Source organism: Lepidothrix coronata, unplaced genomic scaffold, assembly GCF_001604755.1.
Source record: "Lepidothrix coronata isolate B3197 unplaced genomic scaffold, Lepidothrix_coronata-1.0 Scaffold44, whole genome shotgun sequence".
Lineage (NCBI taxonomy): Eukaryota > Metazoa > Chordata > Aves > Passeriformes > Pipridae > Lepidothrix > Lepidothrix coronata.
Window position 1 is genome coordinate 189088 of NW_016690224.1, and position 25623 is coordinate 214710.

At 47.6% G+C, this 25623-nt stretch overlaps 1 protein-coding gene across 4 annotated transcripts in view; it reads left to right on the plus strand.

Moving 5' to 3' along the window:
- Nucleotides 1–25623, plus strand: part of PITPNM2 (phosphatidylinositol transfer protein membrane associated 2) — a 128685-nt gene that overhangs the window by 97912 nt on the left and 5150 nt on the right. For all 4 annotated transcript variants that reach the window (XM_017814163.1, XM_017814166.1, XM_017814164.1 and 1 more), the window contains exons 11-25: nt 380–624; nt 1207–1396; nt 2448–2567; nt 2923–3134; nt 7555–7730; nt 8102–8272; nt 10875–11024; nt 15733–15897; nt 17719–17919; nt 19700–19848; nt 22546–22662; nt 23355–23471; nt 23828–23976; nt 24575–24724; nt 24812–24995. In XM_017814163.1, coding sequence (XP_017669652.1) covers nt 380–624; nt 1207–1396; nt 2448–2567; nt 2923–3134; nt 7555–7730; nt 8102–8272; nt 10875–11024; nt 15733–15897; nt 17719–17919; nt 19700–19848; nt 22546–22662; nt 23355–23471; nt 23828–23976; nt 24575–24724; nt 24812–24995 — 2496 coding nt within the window. The remainder of the gene's footprint in view (nt 1–379; nt 625–1206; nt 1397–2447; nt 2568–2922; nt 3135–7554; nt 7731–8101; nt 8273–10874; nt 11025–15732; nt 15898–17718; nt 17920–19699; nt 19849–22545; nt 22663–23354; nt 23472–23827; nt 23977–24574; nt 24725–24811; nt 24996–25623) is intronic.

Consider the following 25623-nt stretch of genomic DNA (forward strand, 5'->3'; position numbering starts at 1 on the left):
TGCTGAATGTGTTTCACTGCCAACGGCTGCAGCTGAGCTCAGCACCCCACAGAAAGCAACACCCATCTCTTAGTTCTGTACTTTTCCACCCCGATGCACACAAGTAATGTCTTTACTCCTGCCATGTTTTAGCTGGATACAGTTTTATGCAGTTTTTTTTTTAATTTCCAGCATTCCTTCTGCTTGAGACAGTCAGTTGCACTGAGGTTGTGTGTGGATTTGTGCATGGACATGTGTAGGATAAGAGACCTGGAAGGAGTAGTCAGGTCCTCAGGTGTTGTATTCAGGTGTATCTAATGGCCTTTGCCATAAATTAAGCACAAGTCAAACCTCTTTGCAAAATGAGCCTTTCCCTGTGCTCTCTTCCATCCCCACCTAGGATGAATCGGTGCAGCCATTAATGCAGCCAAGTAAAATCCATGTCCTCCTCTTGGTCCTCCATGGAGGGAATATCCTGGACTCAGGAAGTGGTGACCAGAGCTCCAAGCAAGGGGATGTCAACACCATCACAACAGTGTTTGACACAGTGATGAGGGTGCATTACCCAGCTGCTCTTGGCCACATTGCCATCAAGCTTGTCCCCTGCCCAGCCATCTGCTCCGAAGCATTTTCCCTGGTGTCCAGGTAAATTGATGCTACTTTGTCGTGGAGGGACACATCTACAATTTCACTCCTGGTTTTGGGGGGGAGGGTGTTGGCTTTTTTGTTTGTTTGTTTGTTTGGGGTTTTGTTTTGGGTTTTGGTTGTTTGTTTGGTTTTTTTTTTGCAGGGGGGTTGTTTTATTTGTTTCCCTAAAATATTCTGCATGTGTTATGGAAAGCTCTGACCATGCTTTGAGGATGCACTTATTAATGTAGCAGCAAGGCATTCAGTCTCGATTTCATACTGTGCTGCAGTGAATACAGGAATCATGCAGCACAAGTTCTGAGATTGATTTATTCTAATTAATCCAATAAATACTAAGGATTTAATTCCTTGTCTGAGGGTTGTTCTGCCAGTGTAAGTATGTTGTCCTTGAAGATTTACATTTGATGGGAGAGAAAGATTTATTAAGCTCTCACCCATTCACAGAGGAATAAATGGCCTTTCTGTCTTGAGGCTTTTTTTTTTTTTAATGAACCACAACACTGACTGTACTGTCTGCAAATAGTTTTCCCCACCTTTTATGTTAGGCTGAGTATTTCCAATGTCTCTTGCCCTTTCCAGCCTCAGCCCATACAGTTATGATGAAGGCTGCCTGTCCAACAGCCAGGACCACATTCCCCTCGCTGCACTCCCTCTGTTGGCAACATCCTCCCCTCAGTACCAAGAAGCAGTGGCCACAGTCATTGTCAGAGCCAACCAGGCCTACAGTGAGTTCATCAGATCCCAGGAGGGCACGTCATTCAATGGCCAGGTGAGCCAGGGGCTGTTTATGAACACAGTGAGGGGAACAGCAAGAGAAACAATTTTCTTCTGAAACTCTCTTTGCCATTAATCTCTCAGGAGGGATGGAAACATGACAGTGCTGAGCTGCAGTAAGTGTTGTGCTTTCCATTTCTTTCTTTCTGAGAGAGAGATTATTGCTTACGTTCTGTCTTGAACCTTTGGGATTCAAAGCCTGAGTTTGTGTTCAGAAATGGAGCTACAAAGCTGTGAAGTTAATCAATTTTCAGTGTGACACACCTTTCTGAAGCAGGAATGCTACTTTTGTTACTAAACACATGGTCTCTTCTCCATTGCAAACCAAGGCTGTTTAAGCATTCCTGTCCTGAATAGACCTTCAGCAGCTCGTGCTGGAGCTGTTACAGCAGCGAGTTTATTTTTCGAGGCTGTGCAGCTGCTGCACCCCATAAAAGACCATGACTGAGCTTCCCACCTCTGAGCAAAGGGACTTTCCAGCCCCACGAGGGCAGAGACATTGGACTGGCTGTCACATTCCTCTGCTGTGGTTTGATTTATCCACCCTGAGCTTCTTCCCAGCCAGTGTTGTACCCAGGACCCAGCCAGCCTTCTGCTATCCAGTGGTGCTTTACTGTGCCTGTCTGCTCAGTACCCTTGGAAGCAGGACAGTGTTATCCCTCGGGATACTAATGGGCAGAAGCACAGGGAAGCTTCCCTAAAGTAGCACAGACAGCTGGCAAGTGAGGAATCCAGCTTTGGTTTCCTGAGGCTGGAGTAAGCCCTGGGATCAGGGTGCTGTGTTGCTCTCCCTGTGTTCCAGTTGGCTGGTGGGGACAGCCAGGACACATCAGCTGTGTGAGATAATGGGAGTCTGCAGGCTCTGATGGATATTCATTGACTGAGTAGTTTTCCTAAGCACTGGGCATTCTGTTATTCCAGCTTGCGTAGGTGTAATCCAGCATCCATTTACCTGTCGGCTTGGAGCTGAAGTCAAGGGGTGCTTTTCTTTTAATTCCTTTTTATTTCTCCCCCCTCTCCTCTCCTGTTTTTGTTACCTTTCTCAGGTCTGCTTGGTAGGGGACTGTGTTGGAGGAATCCTGGGATTTGATGCCTTATGCTACAGCAATCAGACCGTGTCCGAGAGCCAGAACAGCAGCCGGCGAGGAAGCGTTGTGAGTGTCCAGGTAATGCTGGCTCCCAGTGGCTACTGGGAACAGGTCTGCTGGCCAGAGCACCTCCATAGCTCCTGCTTTTAGTAAGGATCTTCTCCTGAAAAAACAAAGACTCGATTCCTTACCAATGGCACATGTGTGCATATGTGTCACAGTTTGGGTGCATTTGCTCTGAACAGGGATGTTTCACCCTCTGGTGGGAAGCAACACCCACACCCTCAGAAGGTGGTTTGGCCTGAGGTACTTTATGGTCCTCAACTGGATCTTGGGGTAGATGGGGAAAGGAGGGTGGAAGGAGAAGGGTATAGTGTCAGTCTATTCCTGATTCAGCTGTTAGAGTGCCAAATCCATATATTTCAAATCCCAGGATACGGACCTTCTGTCTCCTGGAATAACGGTGAACAACAGCTATTGTTCCAGTGGCTCTAATCTGGAAGCCAGCAGACACCTCAGCAGGAGCAACATTGATATTCCTCGTAGCAACGGAGAAGATCCAAAGAAGCAGCTGCCACGGAAAAGGAGTGATTCATCAACCTATGAACTGGACACGATAAAGCAGCATCAAGCCTTTCTCTCAAGGTAAGATTTAAGACTTGGAAGGAACAGAAAGAGCAATATTCTGGAGCTGAGGCTGCTGCATCTGTGAAGCCTGAGTGTTGCTCTGTCATCCTGCGATAAGCAAGGTGGAGGAAAACATTTAATTTAATTTAGATTAGAGGGGTATTGATTCCAGTGTGTTGTATATGCAAAAAAATTAACAGCTTTCTTGCTGAGTAGCACTGAGAGAATCCAGGTTCTTTACTGCATCCATAATTCAATGGCACGAAGCCCTTCGTGCTGTTGTGTGACAGCCAAGGCTGTCAGGGAGCTGCTTCTCTGCTGTGCTGCGAGTGTGGGATGGGGGTCATAAAGCAAATGTAGAAATCGTGCGAGCGGAGTCGGTGAAGCAGAACTGGGAACCCAGCGTTGGATTAATTTTAAAGCATCTCTGAAGCCTGATTTTGAGCTATTCTGTCCCCTGCCAGGGCTGCTCCACTGCACCAAGGACGTGTTTCAAATTTGTTACTCAACTGTTGACGCCCCTGATATTACATTCCTAAGCTTCTTCAAATGGACCTTCAGAAATGTATCCGTTAACATAACCAATGGAATTTTAATAGCAGCCTTTCCATGGCCACCGGTCGTTCAGGGATTACTTCTGTAAGCCCAGAGGATTTTTCTGACTGAATCATCTTCTTCGACCTGTGGAACTGGACAGCCCAGACTTTTTTCCTCCATCAGGCCTGTAGGAACTGCAATAAATATCCTCTTAATCCCTCTTCCCCCACATCCCAGGAATTGGGGAGCAATGTCCCCCCACAGCGAACACACTGCCTGCATTGCAGCTGTGTCCAAGGCCGCTCCTTTTTCCTTGTGCTGAGCTGGAGGCTTCTCCTGCATTTTTCCCCCTCCTTCACTACTTGGAATCATTGTTTCAGCACAGGGATTCATGTTGTCCTGCCATGTCAGGGGCCTTTTGTAAATGATTTATAGGAGAGAGAAGGTATCAAAGTGAATGTTGTTGGTGCACAGAGATACAATATTGGGAAAGACAGCTGCATTTACAAAAACCACATTAAGCTTCCTGGCTATTTCCAGCAGGTTAATGAGAGGCAAACAGGCTCTTGGTCTTACCTCCTCAAAACAGCCTCCTGTACTACAGGAGAAAATATGAGTCGTGCAAAAATGTGCTCATTCTCCTTCTTGTTATTGACCTCAGGGGCACAGACTCAGTTAATGGAAGCGAGCTGGCGTCTTGATGCAGTTTTACACCTATTTTAGAATAAGTGCTGGGCCTGACATGGATAATGGATTGCACAGTTTTATTTTCCAAATTGCTTTGTGCTGATCCTTCATGTTCCATCTCTGAAGGATTGTGCCTGCTCCCAGTATGAAGTACTTGTGGGTCCCTGGCAAAAGCTGTCAGTATTCAGTGGGCTGATGGATTGGTGCATCTGTACTTCTTTAGAGATTTAAATCTTTTTAAATCTCCTTTTAGACCTTCGGTTTAAAATTAGTCTCTTCCCAGAGCTCAAGAGCAGGATTCCCTCAGGGAAAGGGGCAGGTTGAAGCTGCTGTATGAGCTCTGTCCCTGGTGCAGGGAAGGCTGGGGAGCAGGGATTCACCTCATCCCCTCCTGCATGTCCCACACCAGTCCTGGGCCTTGTGCTAACAGCCATTGATACAGAGCAGCACCTTCCTCAGCAGAAAGTCCTGTCAGCTTCTGTCACCAAGGAATGATTTTTCCCATACAAAACCCAAGCCCTGATGTGACATGGCTTCGGGCAGGAGATTGGCAGAATAGAGCCAAGTTTCCCTAATGGGCTCGACAGACGGGCAGCCTGGCACACAGGGACCTTTCTGTCCGTGCCCACTGCAGATTCCAGCCTGTGCCAAAGACACTCATTTTTATTCATGTATCAGACCTACCCACTTCTCTGGGATAATGCCCAGCAAGCCAGAGCAGCATCTGGAGATTACAATCACACATTTATTTTTAAATTCAGTCCTTCTGCGCAACTACATTATTTCTGGCTGTGCTGTACTTGTATTATTGTAAATGAGTTGATTTGCTTCTGAAATCCATAAGCTCTTGTTTAATTAATGCACACAGTACATCTGCTGCTTTTTAAAGGGAGAACAGGGCACTGTAGGTTGTTTGGAGCATGACAGATTCTGAGTTCCCCTTGGCTCTCATTTCTTTTGATTGCTGAAAAGACTATCAAGTTCACAGCAAAAGGAGAGAACTCTCCAAATTGCTTAGTGCTGTAAGTGCTCTCATTCTTCCCTTCCTCAGGAAGAGATGCTGTGGGAAGCCAGGTGGGATACACCAGACACCTTGTACCCATCCTGCCATAACACATGTGCCATCGGAATAGTCTTTCCTTTGTGCCTTTGTCGGAACCCTGTTGCTGTTGCCTTGTCTTCTGCAAACCTGACCGTGTTCTAAGTGACTTTGCATTCCTCACACACAGCAAACTTGCTGCGTTGCAGTCTTGTTAGCGAAAGTAATTTAAGCTCCGCTGAAGGTGGCTTGTTTTAGCCGTGTTTGAGCGTCGTACATGTCGGCACTGCCATCTCAGGGAAGCTCGTTTGCATCCCAGAAACGGGAACATGCTCATTTTCGCTGTCACTGCTGTAACCCCCCGTTCCTCTCGCTTTTGACATCACTGTTTTGACTTCCCATGATCTGTGTGTCTGGCATAAGCGAGCTTATCATCTCCCTGTGGTTGGGAAGCGGGAGAGCCGTGCATGTGCCTGTGTGCAGCTCCGGAGGATACATGACAGCGCAGCAGGAGCAGACGGCGCTTCAGCATCCCTTGGGAATGGCGTTCGGCAGAGGAGCTGTCTCTGGGATGATGCGTTATTTGCTGTAGCAGGAAAACAAAGTCTGGGTGAAACCTGGGTTTCTTCCCAAAAGTGCGAGCTTTTCCAGCTGCTCATTGCCTGACTGGAGGATGTGTGTGAGCAACCACTCCGGTGCTGGGGATGGTGGGGAGGGAACAGCCCAGTTCAAGTGAGCACAGCAGAGCTGGGGTGTCCCTGCCCTCAGAAACGGCCTTGATGAGCAAGTGCTGTTGCATGTGAGGACACAGCAAGTGCTGCTCACCACCTGGGGCTTTGACTTCGGGCCACAGAGCCGGCAGGAGATTTGTTGGATTTGTGTCAGTCCTGATTCCGGGCCAGTAAACCTTTTATCCAACCCAACTGTTGTGATATCCATTTACCCTACATATTTTATAGAACCTGTTCTGATGTTTTTTAAAGTGTTTGCAAACGCCCTGTTAAGGCACTGCTGCTACTCTGTCTTCAACTCCCTGCTTCTAATTACAATGAGATAACCCAGTGTGGCTGCCATTGGAATCTGCACAACCTGGAGAGCAAAGGAAATTGCAGCTTAGTGCTTTTGGGTGGTAACAGAGGAGTCTCAGAAACTGCTTTGTAAACGAGCTTATTGGTGTTACACACCTGTCCTTTCGCAATTCCACATCTAGATTGCAAAGAAGCAACTCTCCCTAACGTGGGGCTGGATTCCCAGATCCATCTAAGAGCTCCTGCTGCTTCTTCTGAGTGTCCAGGGGAAATGTGAATTTAAATCTCTGTGTTAAAGCTGTGTATTGCCCAGCCTGCATCGCATACTGTTGGAGTTTTGCAACAGCTTTGAAACCTGAGAGAGGGGAGGGGAAACTGGGCATGTTTTATATAGTTATTCTTTGTAAATTCATTTACCTGGAGTTGTTGGGCTGAGGTTGAGAGGTAGTTTGGTAATAACTTGACAGATATGGCTTCATGGGCAGAAGAGAAGTGGGAGAGTCCTGGTTGCAGGATAAATACAATTTACCACATGGCCACTGAGTGAATTACCCCGAATTCTCATTCCCAGTGAGTGCCATCCACACACATTGAATCTGTGGTGCAAACTTGATGCACGAAGGTATCAGAAATCCTCCTGCAGATTTTGATGTTTCTTCTTCTCTTTTCCCTTCTTTCTTCTTTTTTTTTTTATTTTCAATCCAATAACATTTGTCCAACTGCTTCCACGAGGTAGAAATGGGTGAGCACAGCTTTCCATAACATTTGAGAATGAGGTGAAGGAACAGCCAGAAAGCACAGCAGTAATGTGTGTCATGGAGTGAATCACTGTAAACCCGCTTTTTCCCTGCTACTCTAGTAATTTTAGCTTGTTGGTTGTTTTCTCTTGTAAATAAGTGTCCTACTAGCAGCAACCAAGATTTGGACTCCTCAAAAGAAAAACATTTTGAGGACATAGTGTGTAAATGAACCCACTTGAAGCTTGGATTTGTACAGTGATGCCGGTGGAATGGGGTCATTGTGGGTTGATTAGCACAGTTCCTTCACTGAAGAGATAGAAATTATATTCACTGTCAATCACTAATCCAGGCTTTACTGATGAAAACACAGCATGAATGGAATTTTGACTTTTATTTTCTTGTCCCAGTTTACATTCTAGTGTTCTGAGAAACGACCCTGGATCCAGGCGATCGAGTAGCTCCACTATGCTGGATGGAGGAAATATTGGGAAGTTTGAATTTGAGATCACAGACTTCTTCCTCTTTGGTTCTCCCTTGGGCCTGGTTCTTGCACTGAGAAAAACTGTAATTCCAGCTCTTGACAGTAAGTTCTGGTGCAAACTGCTGAGCTCTCTTAGTGGATGGTGGATGCAGGAATTTGGTTAAACCCAAACATTCCTCTATAATATTTATGCACTGTAAGGAAGCAGATCACTCTGTGCTCTGGCCAGTACTGATTATACTGTTTATTTGCATTGTATTTCCAAGCATTAAAAATACTGGACAATTCTTGAGTGTATAAATAATGAATAAATTGTTTCAGTTGACTAAACCGTGAGATGAGGGAGATGATAAATCCTTAGCACTTTCTTTAACCCAACAGTTGTCCTTTTTACACACAAATGTTTACAATATTCTAACTAATAATCTTTTGATACTTGAGTTGGCTTTTTTTTTTCTTCTTCATCTTTTTAGTCTTTCAGCTCAGACCAGCTTGTCAGCAGGTCTATAACCTGTTCCACCCTGCAGACCCATCTGCTTCACGCCTCGAGCCTCTTCTGGAGAAGAAGTTCTACCTTTTGCCCCCCTTTAATATTCCCCGGTACCAGAGATTCCCGCTGGGTGATGGCAATTCTGCTGTTTTGGGTAAGTCACTCTGGGGCCATACTTGCTGTTTAAAGGGCTGTATCCACATTTTACATGAAGTTATCAAAGCAGTTGGCCCTGCAGCATTAGCCTTGTTCCTGGTTTACCAGAAAAGGAGAGTTTTCTTGCAACAAAATCAGTGCTTTGTGTCCCTCATGCCCTTTGTTTGTCACACAAGGGCCTTCAGCTGCTGAGAGCCACAATGAGGTGACCTCTCTGTGAAGGTCCCTGTTTTACACCCAAGCTGGTGCTTGTGACTGGGACTGAAGGAAACAGGATTAACTCGGCAGAGTGTAGGACTTCAATGCTTGGAGGGCCAGTGAAGACTGGAAGGCACCGAGAAAACAATGAGATGATGAGATGATTTCTTTGGTTCTATCCTATGCTTTTTCATAGGACAGGCTCCTGCAGGTCAGTGGGCTGGTGACAGTGCCTTGCCCTTTCCACCGTGCCAATGAGACATTATGTCTTCTAGGAAACCTAGATTTCCTCTGCTGTCTGTGGCCTCCTCACTTGCTCTGCCCCAACTGCAGCTGTAATAAGGTCCAAAACACTTGTGTTCATGCCCTTCCTGACCATGCCCTGCCTCAGCTCCCATTTCATCAGTGCTCTTGCAGTTGGTCTAGTAAAATAAATTCTGTTTCCTGCCATCCTCACCTCACTTCTGTGCCTGGACTCTCATAGGTTCTTGATATTTCAGTGCAGGCTCTCATTGCAAGGAGCTCTCAGGGAAACTCAACACTGTGCAGAACTAAATTTGACTTTTTTGCTTACCTAAAGCTTTAGTTCCCTGCAGGGGACAGGACTTTGGGACAATTGCAAGAACAACTCACCATAATTTTTTCCCTGGATAGAGGTTGTTAGTCTGTGACTGATTAAATTGCAACTAAGAGTCACTACTGTAAAACTAGACTTAAAACACACAAGAAATCCTACCAGCAAACTAGAGGAGAAAAACAAAGCCACCAGCTAGAAAGTTTGGGATTTGGTGGTTGTTTTTCCCCAAACTCTGGGGGGAGCATTCAATTTGTTTAATACTTGAATCATGCAGGACTAAATGAAGAAGACTCTTATGTCTAGAGCTGAATAATTCTGGTCACACTATGCATCATCTTAAAATTGAAAATCCAAAGCATTGGTCTTCTGTGTATCAGTGTCTTTAGAGGTTGTAATTGCTGAATCTTGAGGTCTGGGTTGTTAAACAGGCACAAACTAAACCCCATGTTTAAAAAAGGCGACTAAAATACTTTCTGCAGGCCCCACTCACTTGTCAGATGTAGCAAAGATCTTGCTGCAACACTTCTTAAAAATGGATCCACCCACAATTACATTTGTACCCAGGCCAGTTACAACAACTCAGGGAATCTATAGCAACTTGAAAAGCAACTTGCTTTTTGGGTGTATTCTGCTGCAAGGGGCTGCTTAAAAAAATTATGCCTGAACATCTTACTTTGATTCTCTTAAATAATACCTTCCAAAGCCCCTGTTCTCACTGAACCCAGAGGCAGAGACCCCACTGACACTAAACAGCCTGTGTTCTGATTATCATTCTGTGCAGCAGCAGGGATTTTAGTAGAGTGCTGTGTCTGCCGGGACCTCTGAGTTGGCTGTGTTTGGAGAGACACTTGTTATGTGGTGGAGAAGAGTTAAACAGCAATTAGCTCAACTTAGGAGAGGGGCAGAGCGATTGCAAAACCTTCTCCAGGTTTGAGCCATGTTATTTTAAGAGACACTGCTCTGCCTTAATGAATAAAAGTGACAAAAAACAACTTAAAATTCATTTCCTGTAAGACAAAGCCTCTTCATTTGCTTATCATAAAAGAACAGGCTATTCCTTCTCATCAGGGTCCAAATTTCAGTGTGATGTACACATTACCCAGAAAGACTGACCATGATTCACCAAGCCTCTACTGAAGTTGTGTTCACTGTAGGGCGCTCCAGAAAAGTTAATTGCTGCTATAATTAAGCTGTATGTTTTGTTGATCACGTAAAATTCAGGTGCTCCATTATAATTAGTTCTGTACCAAACCTTCTGTAACACTGCTCATGCACATCTACTCATGCACATCTGCTCATGCAGGTAGCTTTTTTTTAAAGTCCACAATTCAGAAATCTTCTTAGACTGTTCTCCCCTCCCCTGTTTTCCCATCTGTACTAAATGCTGGTCTCTGATTCATTTCAGTGAATTTGCAGAGTAAAATCAAACTCACATTCCTGGTTATTCCTGTGCTTTGCACTATGTAGGCTGTGAGTCTGATTCTCCCATTACATGTTTTTTTTCCCCTCATAGTAAAAAGATTTCTCTGGATCTGCTGGGTATTTATGGATTTGGTTCATTGGAGAAGCGGGTTAAGAGGACTCCCTTTTGTTGTTGAAATGCCATTGTTGTGTTCTCCTCTGCTCCCAGTTAATCTCTGATGTGAGTCTGTTTGGAAAGTCACCCCTGTTTTGTTTCTTTTACTCTATTTGGAGGTTGTCTGTTCATTGAAGACTCGTATTTAAGTGCTGGGGTGTAACTGTTTGTATGTTTAACACTTTGTGGCCGCATGTCTGTTGTTCTTTGTCCTTCTGTTATGTTTTTTTTTTCCCCATCTGCTTCCAGTTGAGACAATCCAGAACAATCCCATCCTCCTCATGGAAAGTAGCCCTCTGGGTGCTCTCCAGCACCAGGACAGCTTCATGGAAACAAGTATCCCCGTTCCCGTACTGAATTGGCAAGATGTTTCCAATAAAAGTGCTGGTTTTGCTGAGTGTGTGTAATCTACACTTTTGTATTGTCTGTGGTGTTGGGTTTTTGGGGTGTTTCTTGGAGATCATACTGTTGCCTCCTGGGGTTGAAATCCTCATGCTGTGTCTCGGGCTGTGCCGCATGAAATAACCAGTTGGGATCACGCTTGGAGCTGGGAGACCCACCATGGAAACAACAGGCTGGGATTACAGACTGTCCCGTGCTGGTGTTGATGCTGAAGGAGTCCCTGGTGGCCCTGCTTGTGTGGTACTAACATGGGCAGATGCCTTGGGAAAGGGTTGTCAGCAGTCACCATGTTGCACCATGCCCAGAAGTGCAATTAATGCCCGTGTCACACCAGATTTTGTCCCTTTGAGTCTTTCATGTCTGGACACTCCTCGTGGCTCCGCCCAACACAGTGTCTGAGGCTTTCGGATCCCAGGGTGGCTCTATGTGTTGGCTTTTTTAAATTAATTTCTCATCTTCTGCCTTAAAAGCAAAGTTTGATGTATTTGTTTTGCCTTATCTTCCATCGCAAATGCTGCATGGCCTTGTTTATTCTGGTTGTGGCTGGTGCTGCATCTTCAGTTTTGATGAGACTTGACTTTGGTTTGGTTTCTTCTTCCCTTTGTGTCTCACTTGCCCCTTCTCATCCTTTTCTTGGTGTTTTGCATCAAGAGCTGGGTTTGCTGCCCTGTTGTCTTTAACAAGCTGATCCTGTGGTCATACAGGATGGCGACACTTCTGGCCATCCCTCATCGTCTCTCCCTTGGTCTCTTGAAGGTGCAGATGATTTTTGGGTGTGCACTTGCCACGTTGCCTGTGCTGTGAGGTTCTGTTACCAAGCAGAGGGAAAAGATCTGGTACTATTAATTAATCACTTTGGAGGTCATTAATGAAATGCCATTTAGCTGTCAGCTGATATTGCCTGTGGTCAGGACAGAGAAGCATCTCTTGCCTGTGGCGGGGGAGTTAGAATTAGGTGATCTTTGAAGTCCCTTCCAACCCAAACCATTCTAGGATTTGATGATTCTCTGCTCTTTACCTTGTGTGTCAAGAGCACAGTGTGGCCAAGCAGTGCTTGGCTTGATGGTGGCAAGTGCTGAATTCCAGTTCAGCCACTGGACTGCAGGAAATTTCCAGAATCGTGAAAAAATATGGGCAACAGAAATCTGTAGCTCTTGATCTCAGGGTAGCAACTGCAGAGTTCCCAGCACTGAGCAGTGACTCCAGTGCAAGCGGGGTCTGGCCTGTGCTGAGCAGCTGGCTGGCTTTTCTATTTTTTATTTTTATTGAACCGTACATATTTTTTGATTGCTTTAAGTATTTCTTTGTTGCTTTGCTACAACAGCTCACCCTGCAGATAGCACGTATCAAAATCTGTCATTCAGGTACCCCAAGGACTTACATGAGAGGATGGCCCAAGGCTGTTCACTTAGTGGGGAACAGTGAGAACATTGACAAATGAGTCCATAAATGAAGGAGCACAGCACTGAAATGAGTATTAAAGATCTATTGTAGGCCAAAAGAAAGGAAAAAGGTGATTTGGCTGCCTATGTTCCCTCTTAAGGAAGTGCAGTTTAATCTCAGGTTATGGCACTGGTTGTGCTGTGTGGTTTGAGCAGCAGCAGGTGCTTTGCTGGCAGGGAGGGTGTTCAGGGCACTGCTCCAGCCAGGTCTCCTTGTGTTCACTCTGATAAAGTCTGCCCTGAGTCACAGTACAAAGTGCACTTCAGCCAGTGCAGTAAACCAGGGCACCTCTGTCCTTATCTAGTGATGAAGGAACAGGTAATCTTGATCAAAGTCTTGCTGCTGCTGGGCCTTCTGACCTCACCCTGGCCTTTCCTGAAAAAAACCTCCCCGTGGTTGTCAGGACCTGAGTTGTGGCTGGGGATGCACCTTTGCAGTGCAGGAGAGTTCAGATGGCTCCCTTTAGGAGTCTCTACTGGCATGGCAACATCTGTGACATCCCACCCTGGTCACTACACTCCCCAAGAAAGCCCCCTTAGTTTCACAGTTGCTACATAAGGGATTTGGTGCAAGGAATACACAGAGTTAGGAAATACATTGTTATGTTTGGGGTTTATTTCTGCTAGTGAGGTCCCAGGATTTTCTTTGGAAGTCACATATTTGGGGTGGAGGAAGCTTGCCTCAGGGGGCAGTAAAGCATAAAACGGGTTTTTCTCCATGTTTCCTGCCCTGCCTGTTCCTGGCCCTTGTTTTTCTTAGCAACTGTCTTTTTTCAGGGACTGAGGGTGTGTAGCTTGGGAAAAGTGAGAAACACAAGAGCAACCTGAGTGGGCTGGAGCACAGGAGCACTGCTGTTGAGTGGCACCTCGTGCCCTGCAGAGCAGCCACCAGTGTGGGTGACACTGAACTGAACAGTTCAGTAATGCTAAAACACTTCAGGTTTTTATAGGAGTGAGAATTATTCCTCTGGTGGCTCTAGGATGGGATTGGGAGAGCTGTTCAGGTTGGGTGTTTTTCCTGCAAACTCATTATATTCGAAAATCCCCGGTCAGGCCCAGGAAAGCGAGATTGGCTAAGAAGAGCAAGCCCAAAATACCACTGTTTCTTCCTTTATTCACTTTCTGAGTTCTGCCCAGGCAGCACCATTTTTGGCCCTGATTTTTCTCCTGTGGAGCGTTACTGTAACACCCTTCATTGTGTCTTCCAGCTGCTTCCTAATTCAAGCCACAGATGCTTTAGGTTGAGGGAGAGGAAGAAGTTCAGTCTTCTCTGGTAGTTAAACCTGAACCTGGCATTTTTCCTAGTACAGACAAAGCCAAACCTCTCCTTGCATCTGAGCAGGTTCAGGGAAGCTGATGGTCATTGCCTCTGTTGGGGCACCCACTGAGTGACACAAATGCAGAAGGATCTCACAGGCCAGAGAGAGCAGAGGGAGGGGTAATCAGGGAAGAGGTGAGAGGGTTGTCCCAGGTCCTGCAGCAACGGGAATGAGACCCTTTACACTTGAGACCTTTATGGGGTTCGATGCAGCTCCCGTTCTCTGCTTGAATTGTCTCCTCTTGCTCGAGCTGGTGCTTTGTACAGTCAGAAAACAGCACTGGGTTGTGGATACTGGTCACAGCCTTGACAGGCAGCAGCTCGAAGCAAGGTGAAAAGAGGGGGAAAGTGCTGAGAAAGTGATGCTGCTAATGGCCTTTCAGGCACAACGTGGGCAGTGTGTGCAGCTCATCATCAGGTCAGGCTCCCGCTAAGGCTCAGATCTTGCAGTCCACAAAGCTTTTACACAGAGCAGCTTGTGGCCTGATTTTCCCTGCAGAGAACAGAACTCTTTTACCAACACTTAGCCACACATTTTCAGCTTCATACATTCCCTCTCCCTTGGCTGCAGCAGGATTTGTGTGGGCACAGGCACTGCTGCTGTGAACTGAGAGATGGAAGGGAGAAAATCAGTAGCCCCAAGCAAAAAAAGATCGATATTAAAATAAACCAGTTGCCAAAACAACGCCCTATGTCAGCTCCACACTGAGATTAATCCAGGGATATCTAAACTGGCTGAAATAGGTGAAGGATGTTGGTGTGTGGGAGTGATGTCCTCACGTTCCCCATGGCATCTCCTGCCTGGCTGAGAGCACAGACCTGTGCCCTGTCAGATACCCGGGGATAAAGTTCAGGTGCTGCTCCTCAGGTGCAGCAGAGATGGGCAACCTTAAAACCTTAAAAAATTAAGTAAATGGCTTTGCTTTTGCATGTTCCTGCCATACTGGTGCTGCCCGCTATGAAGCACCTGGTATTGGCATTACAAACCTCTGCAGTGCAGGAGCTTGGGATGTCCCATTTAATTGGGCCTCGTAACATCCACAGAGGGGTGGATGTTCTTACCACTGTTACAGAGAGAAAACTGAAATGCAGAGATTTTGTTGTGACTTTCAGCATCTCTTGGTTTGCCATTTGAGGTCCTTTTCCCTCCAATCCATACGTAAAGTCCGTATGAGCATGATTTTAAACCTTCCTCTTCTGTATTTATGTACTAAGGGATTAGGCCACACTTGGTAAACCTCAGACTGGAATCTAAAACTCCAGACATTGTACCCAAGAAGCTCTGTTTTCACGGAGACTGAGCATTCCCGGATCCGCCAGCTCCAATGGGAGAAGCAGGTGCTGAGCACCAGGCTCCTTTCACTAGCCCTTACTTCAGTTTAACGAGTGTTGGCTGTATCCATTAGCAATAAAATACAGGTTCAAATTAGTCCCCGCCAGGCATGAAAATGTTTTCTTGATTTTTCTTTTTTTTTCATTACTGTTTTTATCTTGGAGAAGTTCATTTAAATCTCAATATTTCAAGAAAACAAATATCCCCTTTCTAAGGTTGTTTTTTGTTGTTCTCCTTACCTTGGTTATTTTGTCTTGATGTGAATATATAAAACTGTGTATATTCACATCTGTTTGTATGACACATGCTTGTTATTGCTGCTTGAATAAGTCTGCCTGGGTTTTTCTTTGGATCTGATTTTTGAGCTACTTATTTTGCTTCTCTCAATCAAAGACTGCTTCTCCAGCCACATGTCTCTGCCTGCTGTGCTCTTTGCTTTCTTTTCAAACCAGAGCTCCGATGATATGTGGGTTTTTTTTTTTCATTCCAATCCGTTCTGAAAGGTTTTTGCACCTCCCAGCTTTGTTTGCCTCCTTCCTCTTCCCTGAGTTCATCTTGCCCAGCCTCTGTCTGTTGGTCTAATATTTTGATTTCCCTGTTTCAACTTTGTAGCAGATGTTGTTCAGTCTCATGGTGCCGTCTTCATGGAAAACGCGTCCCTGTCCACCCCCATTTCAGCCCCTCAGTTCAGGGGCTTCCGGAGAGCCAGTGAGATCAGCATTGCCAGCCAGGTCTCAGGAATGGCAGACAGTTACACTGCTTCCAACATAGCCAACAGTAAGTGTTCCACCCCTCCGAGACCCCGCTCGCTGCCGCTCCGCTCTCCGACCACGCACCGGGCCGAGCCACACAGCTTCTGTCTGTCTGTCTGTCCGGGGCTGTGCTTCCCATTAATCACCACAAGTTGGAATTATTCCGCCTTCGCCCGGTTTTGCCACAGGCAGTGCCATGCGTTATCACATCCCCTGGAAGAACAGGTGATATATTTGATGGTCACACAGGGACCACCGCTGTGTTTTGCATGTTGGACTGTGCTGGTGATAAATTGTTTAAAAAATCTAATAACTGCTAATTCTGAGCACCGTTTGGCTGTTGTGTGTGGTGAAAGTTAATCCAAAGGGATGTTTCTGTGCTGCTGTGATAAGTTGTGCAGAACTGGTCAGGATCAGCACTTCCAGATTGGTAATGCAGGATGTAGCTTAATGCAGATCCCTTAACTGTGGCCCATGAAAATAGGGATGAGTGAGCCCCTCTTTAAGAGAGCAAGGACAGGTTTGTTCGGAACAGAACATTTATTACTTGCATTAGAAATTCAGCTCTTCTGTAGCCTGCAGGGCAGCTCACAGCCAGCCAGTTATGACCCATATCCCAGAGCCAAATGAGGAATAAAAGGGATTTTATTTGTTATTTTTCCCCAAGATGTATGATTTCCCAACTGATACAGCGGAGAAGAACAGACTTTGTTAACAGTTCAGCCCCTTCTTTGTTTCAGCTGAGGTGTGAGATGAACACTCTGTACCCTCAGGGACCTCTGATAATTCGGACCCAAAAAGGCTGAAAACTTAAATTAAAAAAACAAGCAAAACAACAAACAAACAAACCCATATGAAAAAATCTTCAGCCCAAACTCTATTCCCAGAAGGTGGCTAAAATTTAGAGATATTCCATTCCTGGCACGGGCTGTGAATTACTCACTCTGTAATTAATTGCTGAGGTTAATAATGCTCCCTGAAGCAGGTGTGAGTTGCTGAAAGTCTGTGGGTGCTGCTCAGGGGCTGCTGTAACCTCTTACCCTGTTTGAGGCAATGCTCAGCAGCAGGAAAAATAAATACCTGGGCTCTGACAAATGAGGTTTTCTTTCCCAAAGCGCATCCGAGAGCCGATGCTGCACTCCCAAAGTGTGTCCTTTTACTTGTCCTGGTAAGACATCTTGCCAGGTGCTTGCTAAATATGAATCTGCTCAGGAGAAAGCTCCTGAGGGAGAAGGTGCTTGTTTTGTGGTGGTTTGTGGTGGGGCAGTTTTGTTGGGGTGATGCCCCAAGGCCGACGTGTCGCGACGGAGGGATCCTGCCAGAGCTATGGCAGGGCCAGGCCCACACAGCGCTCGCCTCTCTGCTTTCCCCATGCTCCCCCCTCCTCGTGTAGCTTCTACTTCGTGTAATTCATTCCTCCACGCATTTCACAGCCGTCAAAACCTGTTTCTGAGATCAGCGAGGACAAGCGTGGCCGCAGCACAGGCTTCAGGTGCTCCCTGTCCCCGTGTGTCAGCTCCTCATGGCTGTCACGGCCCCTTCCCTCAGCTCCCGAGTGCCTGCGTGTCCCCTGAGCCCTGGCTCTGCCTTCGCAGCTCTTGCTCTCAACCTCATTAGTGTGGTGGTAACGTGAAGCCGTGGCGTTGAGGGTTGGATGCAATCTGTGTTTATCCCCAGGGAGAGCCAGAGAAAGTCCACAGGGGCACCACAAAACCATGGCTCCCTTCAGGGAGCCTCCCTAGGGTGCAGCTTCTCTTGTACTGTGAATTTCTGAAGGATGAAATCAGTGTGTGCCATAATAATGTGCGATTTCTGCTTTTTTTCTATATTTTATTTTTCCTTTTAGAAACCAAACACCACTTTAATCATTGTAGAGGGTTTAGCCTTCTGTCCCAACTTGCCCTCCCTCACAAATCCCCCACCCAAACCTTCAAGAGACATAGGCAGCATAAACATGAAATCCCTGCGAAGGGAAGAAAGCTCAGAGGGTCACGGAGTGGGGCTGCAGGCTGTGCTCATCGGATACTGGACCTGGACATCAAGACAGGTATTCTGGGGAGATCCGCTCCAGTCCACTTCCTCTCTGATTCCATAGCCACAGATCTTCACAACAAATCTCTGCGCTTTCACTTAGGCACTTGCAATTTCTAATTGCATTTTAACAAGTATTTCTGTCCCTTTGCTCCGAAGATCAATCATAACACGGCTAACAACTTGGCAGGAGCAGGAATTCTTCTGGGCCAGAGCTGTGGGGACAACGCTTCTGCCTCTCCACTGTCTTTTGAGCATGGAAGAGTCGATCCTGTCCGCTTCCTGCAAAGAATCTGAAATTACCCAAGCTGGGGACTTGCATGAGAAAGACTGGGACGTGACCAGGAGCTGTCAGTTTGGAAGACAGGGAGTCAGAAATGGCTGCAAGGAGGTGCCTGTGTGCTCTGGAAAAGCCATGTTGATCCATCAAATCCTCCTCCTCCTTCCCATGGCTCTTCAGAAAAGCAAGGACCATCAGGGTGAGGGTGGCCTGGGCACTTGACACAACAGGGCTGGACCACAGGGATGTGCTGATGCCATATCCCTCTGCATGTCTTTGTGGTGGGAGCTTTGTGCAGGTCTCTGTAAGGAACTGGTGGATCCATCTTTTCAGTTCAGCATCCTTGCTCGTCACCAGCCAGATTTCCCATAACTGAGAGATGTGTTGGATCATACCTTAAACCTGGCAGCTTTCCTGGAAGTCCTTAAAAAGGGAACATTGTCACAGAGAAAAACAAAGCTTGAGGAAGCCCTTGTCAAAGCCCCAGCTTGCGTCCTGCATGCAAACACAGCTCTTCCTGCTGCTCTTTCAATCTGATCCATCTTCTCTTTCCTTGGCTGCTTTTCCAGGCCAGAGCACATGGGTGTGGAGGACTCCTCAGTGCTGGGAAAGCAGCCCGTGGCTTTGGGGTCTGAGGCTTTGGGCTGAGACCTGCTCATTTCCAGGGATTCAGACAGGATGTGTGTATGGGCAGAGTTCGGGGCACCATTGAAGTGTGGGAAGGTTCCAGGGGTGAACGGCAGCTGTCGGACATTTGTGGGCAAGTTGGTGGCTCCCTGAGGGAGAAGCTCCTCTGTGGTGTTTGTAGCCCTGCCCCTCCAAATCCCAGTGTATTTTTCAGTCCTCTATGCAGTGAAGTCCCATTGCTCCCAGATACCTGTCTGGTTGTCCACCCCAGAGGCTGTGTTCCCAGGGAGGCTGGGCTGGACATCTTGCTTACCTACAACGTGGTAGCCCAAGAAGGGAACAAGGATTTGTTGGGGACTGCCATCAGCACATGCCATATACCTTGTGGTGCCTTTTAACATCTCACATGGATTCCCAATACTCAGATCCTCTTTAGTGTGGCCAAAACCTGGATGCTATTCCTTGGTGAAAGCTAAAGGAGTTGGAAGCAGGGCTGGAGATGGCCCGGGCATGTACTGTAGTGGGCAAAACACACACATCCTTCCTCCCACAGCTCCAGGGAGAACGCGTTTCTGTCTTACGTTTTGGCATATGGATTCCCAGGCTTATTGTGCATGAGCCTTGGACCCCTTAATGCCTGCCCTCCAGTGCCTTCCTATTTGCTTAAATAAAGGAGACCTCACACAGGTGGTGCCTGTGTGTGTTCCTCCCTTGGTCTGAGCAAACACCGAGCCCCGGGTTGGCTGTTCCCTCTCAGCAGTGTGACCAGCCAGGGAGCAGCCTCAGGTGCACCTGCAGTGAGGAGCCAGAGCCCTGAGATCCCGTTTGTGATGGAGACCGTGTGTGCATGTGACCCCCCCCTTTGTCTGAACAAGTATTTTACTTCCAGTTGCTGCCAAGTGGTGGGGAACCAAACGGATTGACTACGCCCTGTACTGCCCTGATGCCCTGACGGCTTTCCCAACAGTGGCCTTGCCTCACCTCTTCCATGCAAGCTACTGGGAGTCCACAGATGTTGTCTCCTTCCTGCTCAGACAGGTAGGGTTGTCCTCCCTCCCTTGATCTCCCTTGGGCTGGAAAATATTTTGGGCTCTTTGTTCTTTTTTTACTGCACCTTCCATAACAGCCGTTGATGCATAGAGGTGAAAAAATACCTTTTGCCTCCCCCAGATCCATTTTCTTCCCCTTCTTTTTGTTCCTCACCTGTGGTGGTGGTGGAGCTGCACACATGCAGACTTCATGGATGTGCTGTCACACCTGGTTGGTTTGGTGGGTTTTAACATCAGAGCAGGTTTCAGATTGGGTTCACCAGGGATCCGTGGAGAGAGCCCGGGGCAATTTCATTATCAGATCAGTGGCAAAGGTCAGTGGCGCTTGTTTCTTGAAGTGATCTATGCTCTCTGTGTGCAAAGTTGGATCTCAAGACTGAAACTGAAAGGGAAACTTCTCAAAGTACAAATAAAAATAGCGTCAAGTACAATAAAACCAAAGGAGAAGTTTTATATTAATTTAATACAAATTGATAGGCAAAATTCAGTTCCCCATTTTGCCTTGCTAAGTTGTTGTGGTTTCCTCTGGGAACTCATTGGGATTTAGTCCATGTTCCTGCAGCAGAAAGCAGTTCTGGAGCCAGGAAAATGGGGATTACTGGTGTCTGGAGTCTAACACCTCAGATTTTATCAACATATATTTGACCTGAGATTCAAATTTACTGTTTAAAATGTATTTTTTCCTAAAAGAAATATTTTCCCTTCAGTTCCTTGGGGATGAGGGGGAGTTATTTGCCTTACAAAGCATGAACTCCCCAGGGAAAATACTTAGAGCATGGAATTGGAAAAACCAAAACTCAAAGCAACTCTGTGGATCGTGTTGCCCACTCCAGCGCTGGGTTTGCTTTGTGTCAGCTCAGCTGTTAAATCCTCCCCGCTCCCTTCCAGCCTCCTCTGCTGCAGCTCTCAATTATTTATGACTCTGTTGGCAAACTTTCTGTCAGTGTTATCTTCCAAATAGTGTGAGAACCATAAACAGCAGAGATGTCAGTGCTGGTGGCAGCTGAGCAGCAGCGATAATCCAGGGAGACCCTTTCTTCCCGGGCTGTGTCCAGCCCAGTGAGACATCTCTGTGCTTGCACAGACCTTGCTGGATAGTCCCACATCAAACTCAGCCTAACAGGGCTGAAAAGAAGAGAGAACTGTAATTGTGCATGAGGGAGAACAGTCACAACAGTCTCATACACAAAATGTTCCACTCAGGAAACAGCCAATTACTCAGGCTTCAGTTGGAATCTGAAGTGCTGCTTCAAATCTTGTAGCTTGAGTACCTGGAGGTACCTGCCCATGCATTCTAAGCCTGGGTGGTCTGGCACCCCCTTCCCCAGTGCCTGTCTCTGCTCACTTGTCTCTGCCTCAAAACCAGGGTTTTTCTCATCCCCTGTCTTCTCTCTGTCCTTCCTGAGCACCACACCACTGCTTCCCCTAATAAGGACTTGTTTCTAATGGCCTTGGACAGTCACCTCTGGGCAAAATGTAAAAAGAAGCTGTTGAATAGTTTTAGCCTCCAAAGATTAAATCTTGTTAAAACAAGCCCAAATAGGACTCAAAATAGATTCACGATTTAAATAATTTTCAGTAGAACTTGTTATTTTGTTTACATTGGATTTCCATGAACTCCCTCCCCAGCAGGCTCATCCTCCCTGGGGTCCTTTTTCCATTTCCCTGGATGAAAACCAGCTTCAGCTCTGCAAATGGAGCTGGCCCGTGTCAGCCAAGCTCAGCTGGAGAGCTGCTGACCTCACAAAACATGTTCAAGACCTTGTAAAAGAGCCCACATTTAAGAGACTTGTTAATTTTTGGTCACCAAGGACCACTGCCAGTTTTGGAGTTCTGTGTGTGCAGGGTCACCTCCCGGTCCCACATCAGTCTTTGAAGTGTCCCCTCGCCTTTGAGTGTTATTCTTCCTTTTCCCTTTTAGAGCAACCTAGGTAGGATTTAACCCTCCTCCCTCTAGGTTCCTGCTTCCCATCCCTGACTGTGCCCTAGTGACAGACAGGAATTGCCCCAAAAGCTGGCTGGTGGGCATCACCTTGCCCCTTCTCTGATCCTTGTGCTGGCACAGTGACATTCCACTGGCACAAAGTTCTGGAGCTCTGTGAGCCTTGGAGATGAGGCTAGGATGGACAGACACCCTGGGCTCTGCCTCGCATGTGGCCAAGCCAGACCCCTGTGTGTCTCCACCAGGGTCAAATCAGTGAGAGAAGCAAAAGCCATGGGACAAGAGCAGTCTGGGATGTGTTTCAGGAGGAATAAGAAACGAGGTGAAGGAACAGCATGTGGCTGGTGCTGGATCTGTCATGGAATGGGAGAAGGCTCGTGTTCAAAGGAGGAGACCAGTCCCTTGCAGACCGTGGGAAGGGACTAATGAATCCCTGCAGGAAGGGCAGGTATCTTAAGTGCAGAGCTCATCCTGCTGTGTTTGAGGCAGCTTTGTACCTCCAGATGGACTAAAAAACCTTCATCCCAGCCAGGATTAAGTCCGTGTCGGCCACAGGCTTTGCTAGTTCATGAGAGGCCACTTATCCTGTAAAACCTGCAGGCTTGCCCAGCAGCAAACTCAGGGACCTCCCTCCAGGTGTTGCCCTTCCTTGGCGATGGCTCGGGAGATGTGGAACAGCGTAGGCAGGAGGAGGGAGGTCACCACACAGGTGGTGATGCCTTGGTGGGATCTGTCCTCCCACAGGTGATGAGACATGAGAACTCGAGCGTTCTGGAGCTGGACGGGAAGGAGGTGTCTGTGTTCACCCCCTCCAAGCCTCGGGAGAAGTGGCTCCGCAAGAGGACACACGTGAAGCTCCGGGTGAGGGGGTTTGGGGCTGTCACATAGAGGGGGGTCAGTTTGGGCTGCACAGATTGCTCTGAGGGTGGATGGCATGGGCACAGCGTGGACAGAGGGTCATGTTGCATTGCTGGTCTATATTAGTGCTTATGTCCTACCTGTGTAGAGTAACCCAAAAGATCTGCATCAGCAAAGTCTCCTCTTGGCCTTGAGTCTGTAAAACACTCGCAAAAACCTGAGTCTGTTGGCTGTGGGTCAGAGAAGGAGCTGGAATGGAACATCTTTCAAAGTCCAGTAATACTGGTTCTCTGCTCCATAAAGGCCTTTCTCTCCCAGTAAAATCTCTAGTTCCTGAGAAGGCAATTCTGTGCTAGAACTGAAACAAAGTCAGCAGATTTCTCTGGCAGCTGTTTGTATGTCCTCTTAATTTCAAAGTGTAAGAGTTAATAGGCAGTATCAGAATTGCACATACAGCCTGCCATGGAAATTGGCTCTCCAGCCATGTGTACTCCAGCCCGCCCATCAGTGCAGGGCACAGAGCCTCACCTCTGCCACAGGTCAAATTCTTTCCCAGAGTGGAGTGGAGGAATGACACAGAGAAACCCATGCTCCAATTTGCCTGGTTATATTTGGCATTTCCCTGTGAGGCTGTCCATTGCTGCAGACTTTTTTCCTTTATTTTTTTTTTCCTCTTTCCCTCCTGCCTCGTGCAGAACGTCACAGCCAACCACAGGATAAACGACACCATTGCTAACGAAGATGGGCCCCAGACCTTAACGGGGAGGTTCATGTACGGCCCGTTAGACATGGTCACGCTCACGGGAGAAAAGGTACCGTGTGTGCTCTGGGGATTGTGCATCATGTGGTGAGAAGGACAAAGGTGATGCTGGTTGGTGCTCGTGTTTGCTGCCCTTGTGTCTTTGTCATTTTGCCCTGCTCAGACTTGTGGGTGTGTCCCACCAGGAACAGCATTTGTTATGAGATTCTTCACCACTGGGGCCGGGTTTCACTCCAGCACCCTGATGTTTGGGTGCTTCTCAGCTCAGATCCATGAGGTGCAGAGGGTGGGAGCAAGATCCAGCCCTGCTGCCATCCAGAGGGGCTTGGGTGGGATGTCCTGGTGCTCGGCCTGTTCTACTTGTCTGTGTCTTTAATGCTGTGGTGACCCAGCCTTGCTGTCTCCCAGGTGGACATTCACATCATGACCCAGCCACCCTCGGGAGAGTGGGTTTACTTTGACACAGAGATCAGCAACAGCAGTGGCAGGATTTCCTACGTCATCCCCGAGCACCGGCGCCTGGGCATCGGCGTGTACCCCGTCAAGATGGTGGTCAGGTGAGGTACCCTGGGCTTTGCAAGAGGAACACGAGGAATTTCATGACTGTCAAACGTGGTCCCTCCTTGTAGGGCAGCTCTGTTGGGTGGGATCAGGGCCTGGTTTGCCAGCAATAGGGGCCACTTGTGCTCTGCAGCTGTAAGAGGAAGATCCATGTTTTATTCTGGCTCGTGCATCACCACCAGCACAGGAACAGAGCTCCCACTGCAGGAGCAGTGCACCACAGGGTATGGCCTCACGGTCATCTGCAAAACTGCACAGCTGAGCAGATTTTAAAGACCATAAACTTGTCCTTGAGGGACAGAACTTTGTACTCATGATGATTCACAGCCCAGAGGAGCATCTTCTCAGTGGTGAGCCCAGAAATGGTTTTCTGGGCTTACTTCTTTGAATCACTGATGCCAAGGCTCCAAAGCACTATTCCATCCCCACTTTAACACAGAGACCCTCACACAGTGCCTGTAACCAAGGGTGTCATCACTGTTGGAGCGTTTGGGCCAGATTTGGGTGCTGTTTTCAGCTGGTGGTGCTCTGCAGGAGTCGGTGGTGCCTTCTGAGTATGTCACTGTCTCTAAATACCTGCATCCCTCTCTCCAGGGGTGACCACACGTTTGCAGACAGCTACATCACAGTCCTGCCGAAGGGGACGGAGTTCGTGGTGTTCAGCATCGACGGCTCCTTCGCAGCCAGCGTGTCCATCATGGGCAGCGACCCCAAAGTCCGGGCTGGAGCAGTGGATGTTGTAAGGTCAGGGCAGGGGCCAGGGCAGCCGGTCTGTTTGACACTGGTGTTTCTCAAGGCCTGCAACCCATTGACTCTTGGCTTTCCTTCCAGGCACTGGCAAGACCTTGGCTACCTCATTATCTATGTCACAGGCCGCCCTGACATGCAGAAGCAGAGGGTGGTAGCATGGTTAGCACAGCACAACTTCCCCCACGGGATCGTCTCCTTCTGCGATGGGCTCGTTCACGACCCGCTGCGGCACAAGGCCAACTTCCTGAAATCCCTCATCACCGACGTAAGCCTGGCAATGCTGAAATAGGACCGTGGCGTGGGTTTAGATTGCTCCTTGTCCAACTGCCCCTGTCAGCACCAGTCTCTTGGCAGCAATGTGACCTGCAGTGGAAGATTAATCTCTTAATTTTATTTTCATCCTCTTATTGCTCTACAAAAATGTCTATACTGCTAAATTGTTGCCTCTGCTCTGCGACTGCTGCCTCTTCCATTAGGCCTTTGGTGCTGGTCAGATCATCCCTTCCCCACACATGCACTTTTTTTCATCTATTTGGTGACTATCTGGCAGCCTGTGGTGCAGCCAGCAGGTCTGAGAGGGGATGGAGCTGCTGCAGAAATGGCCTTGCACCACACAGCCTTCATGGGAGACTCCACAGAGAATCTTCCAAGCTTTTGATGCCTGGGAGGTCTAAAAGTCACTCAGCCCAGAGGCTCAGAGAAGCTCCAGATAGAACAATGTTTTCTGTGGCTGGCAGGTGAAGGAGCTGCCAGTGTCCCAAGCACTTGCCCTGTCTTGATTAGCAAGGAAAGCCTGTCCTTAACTCTCTTGGGCTCTTGTTTTTGGCCGGAGTTGCAGTGGCAGGAGCAGCTCCTTGCTCACTTGCTCCCTTGTCCTCCAGAAGAACCTGGAC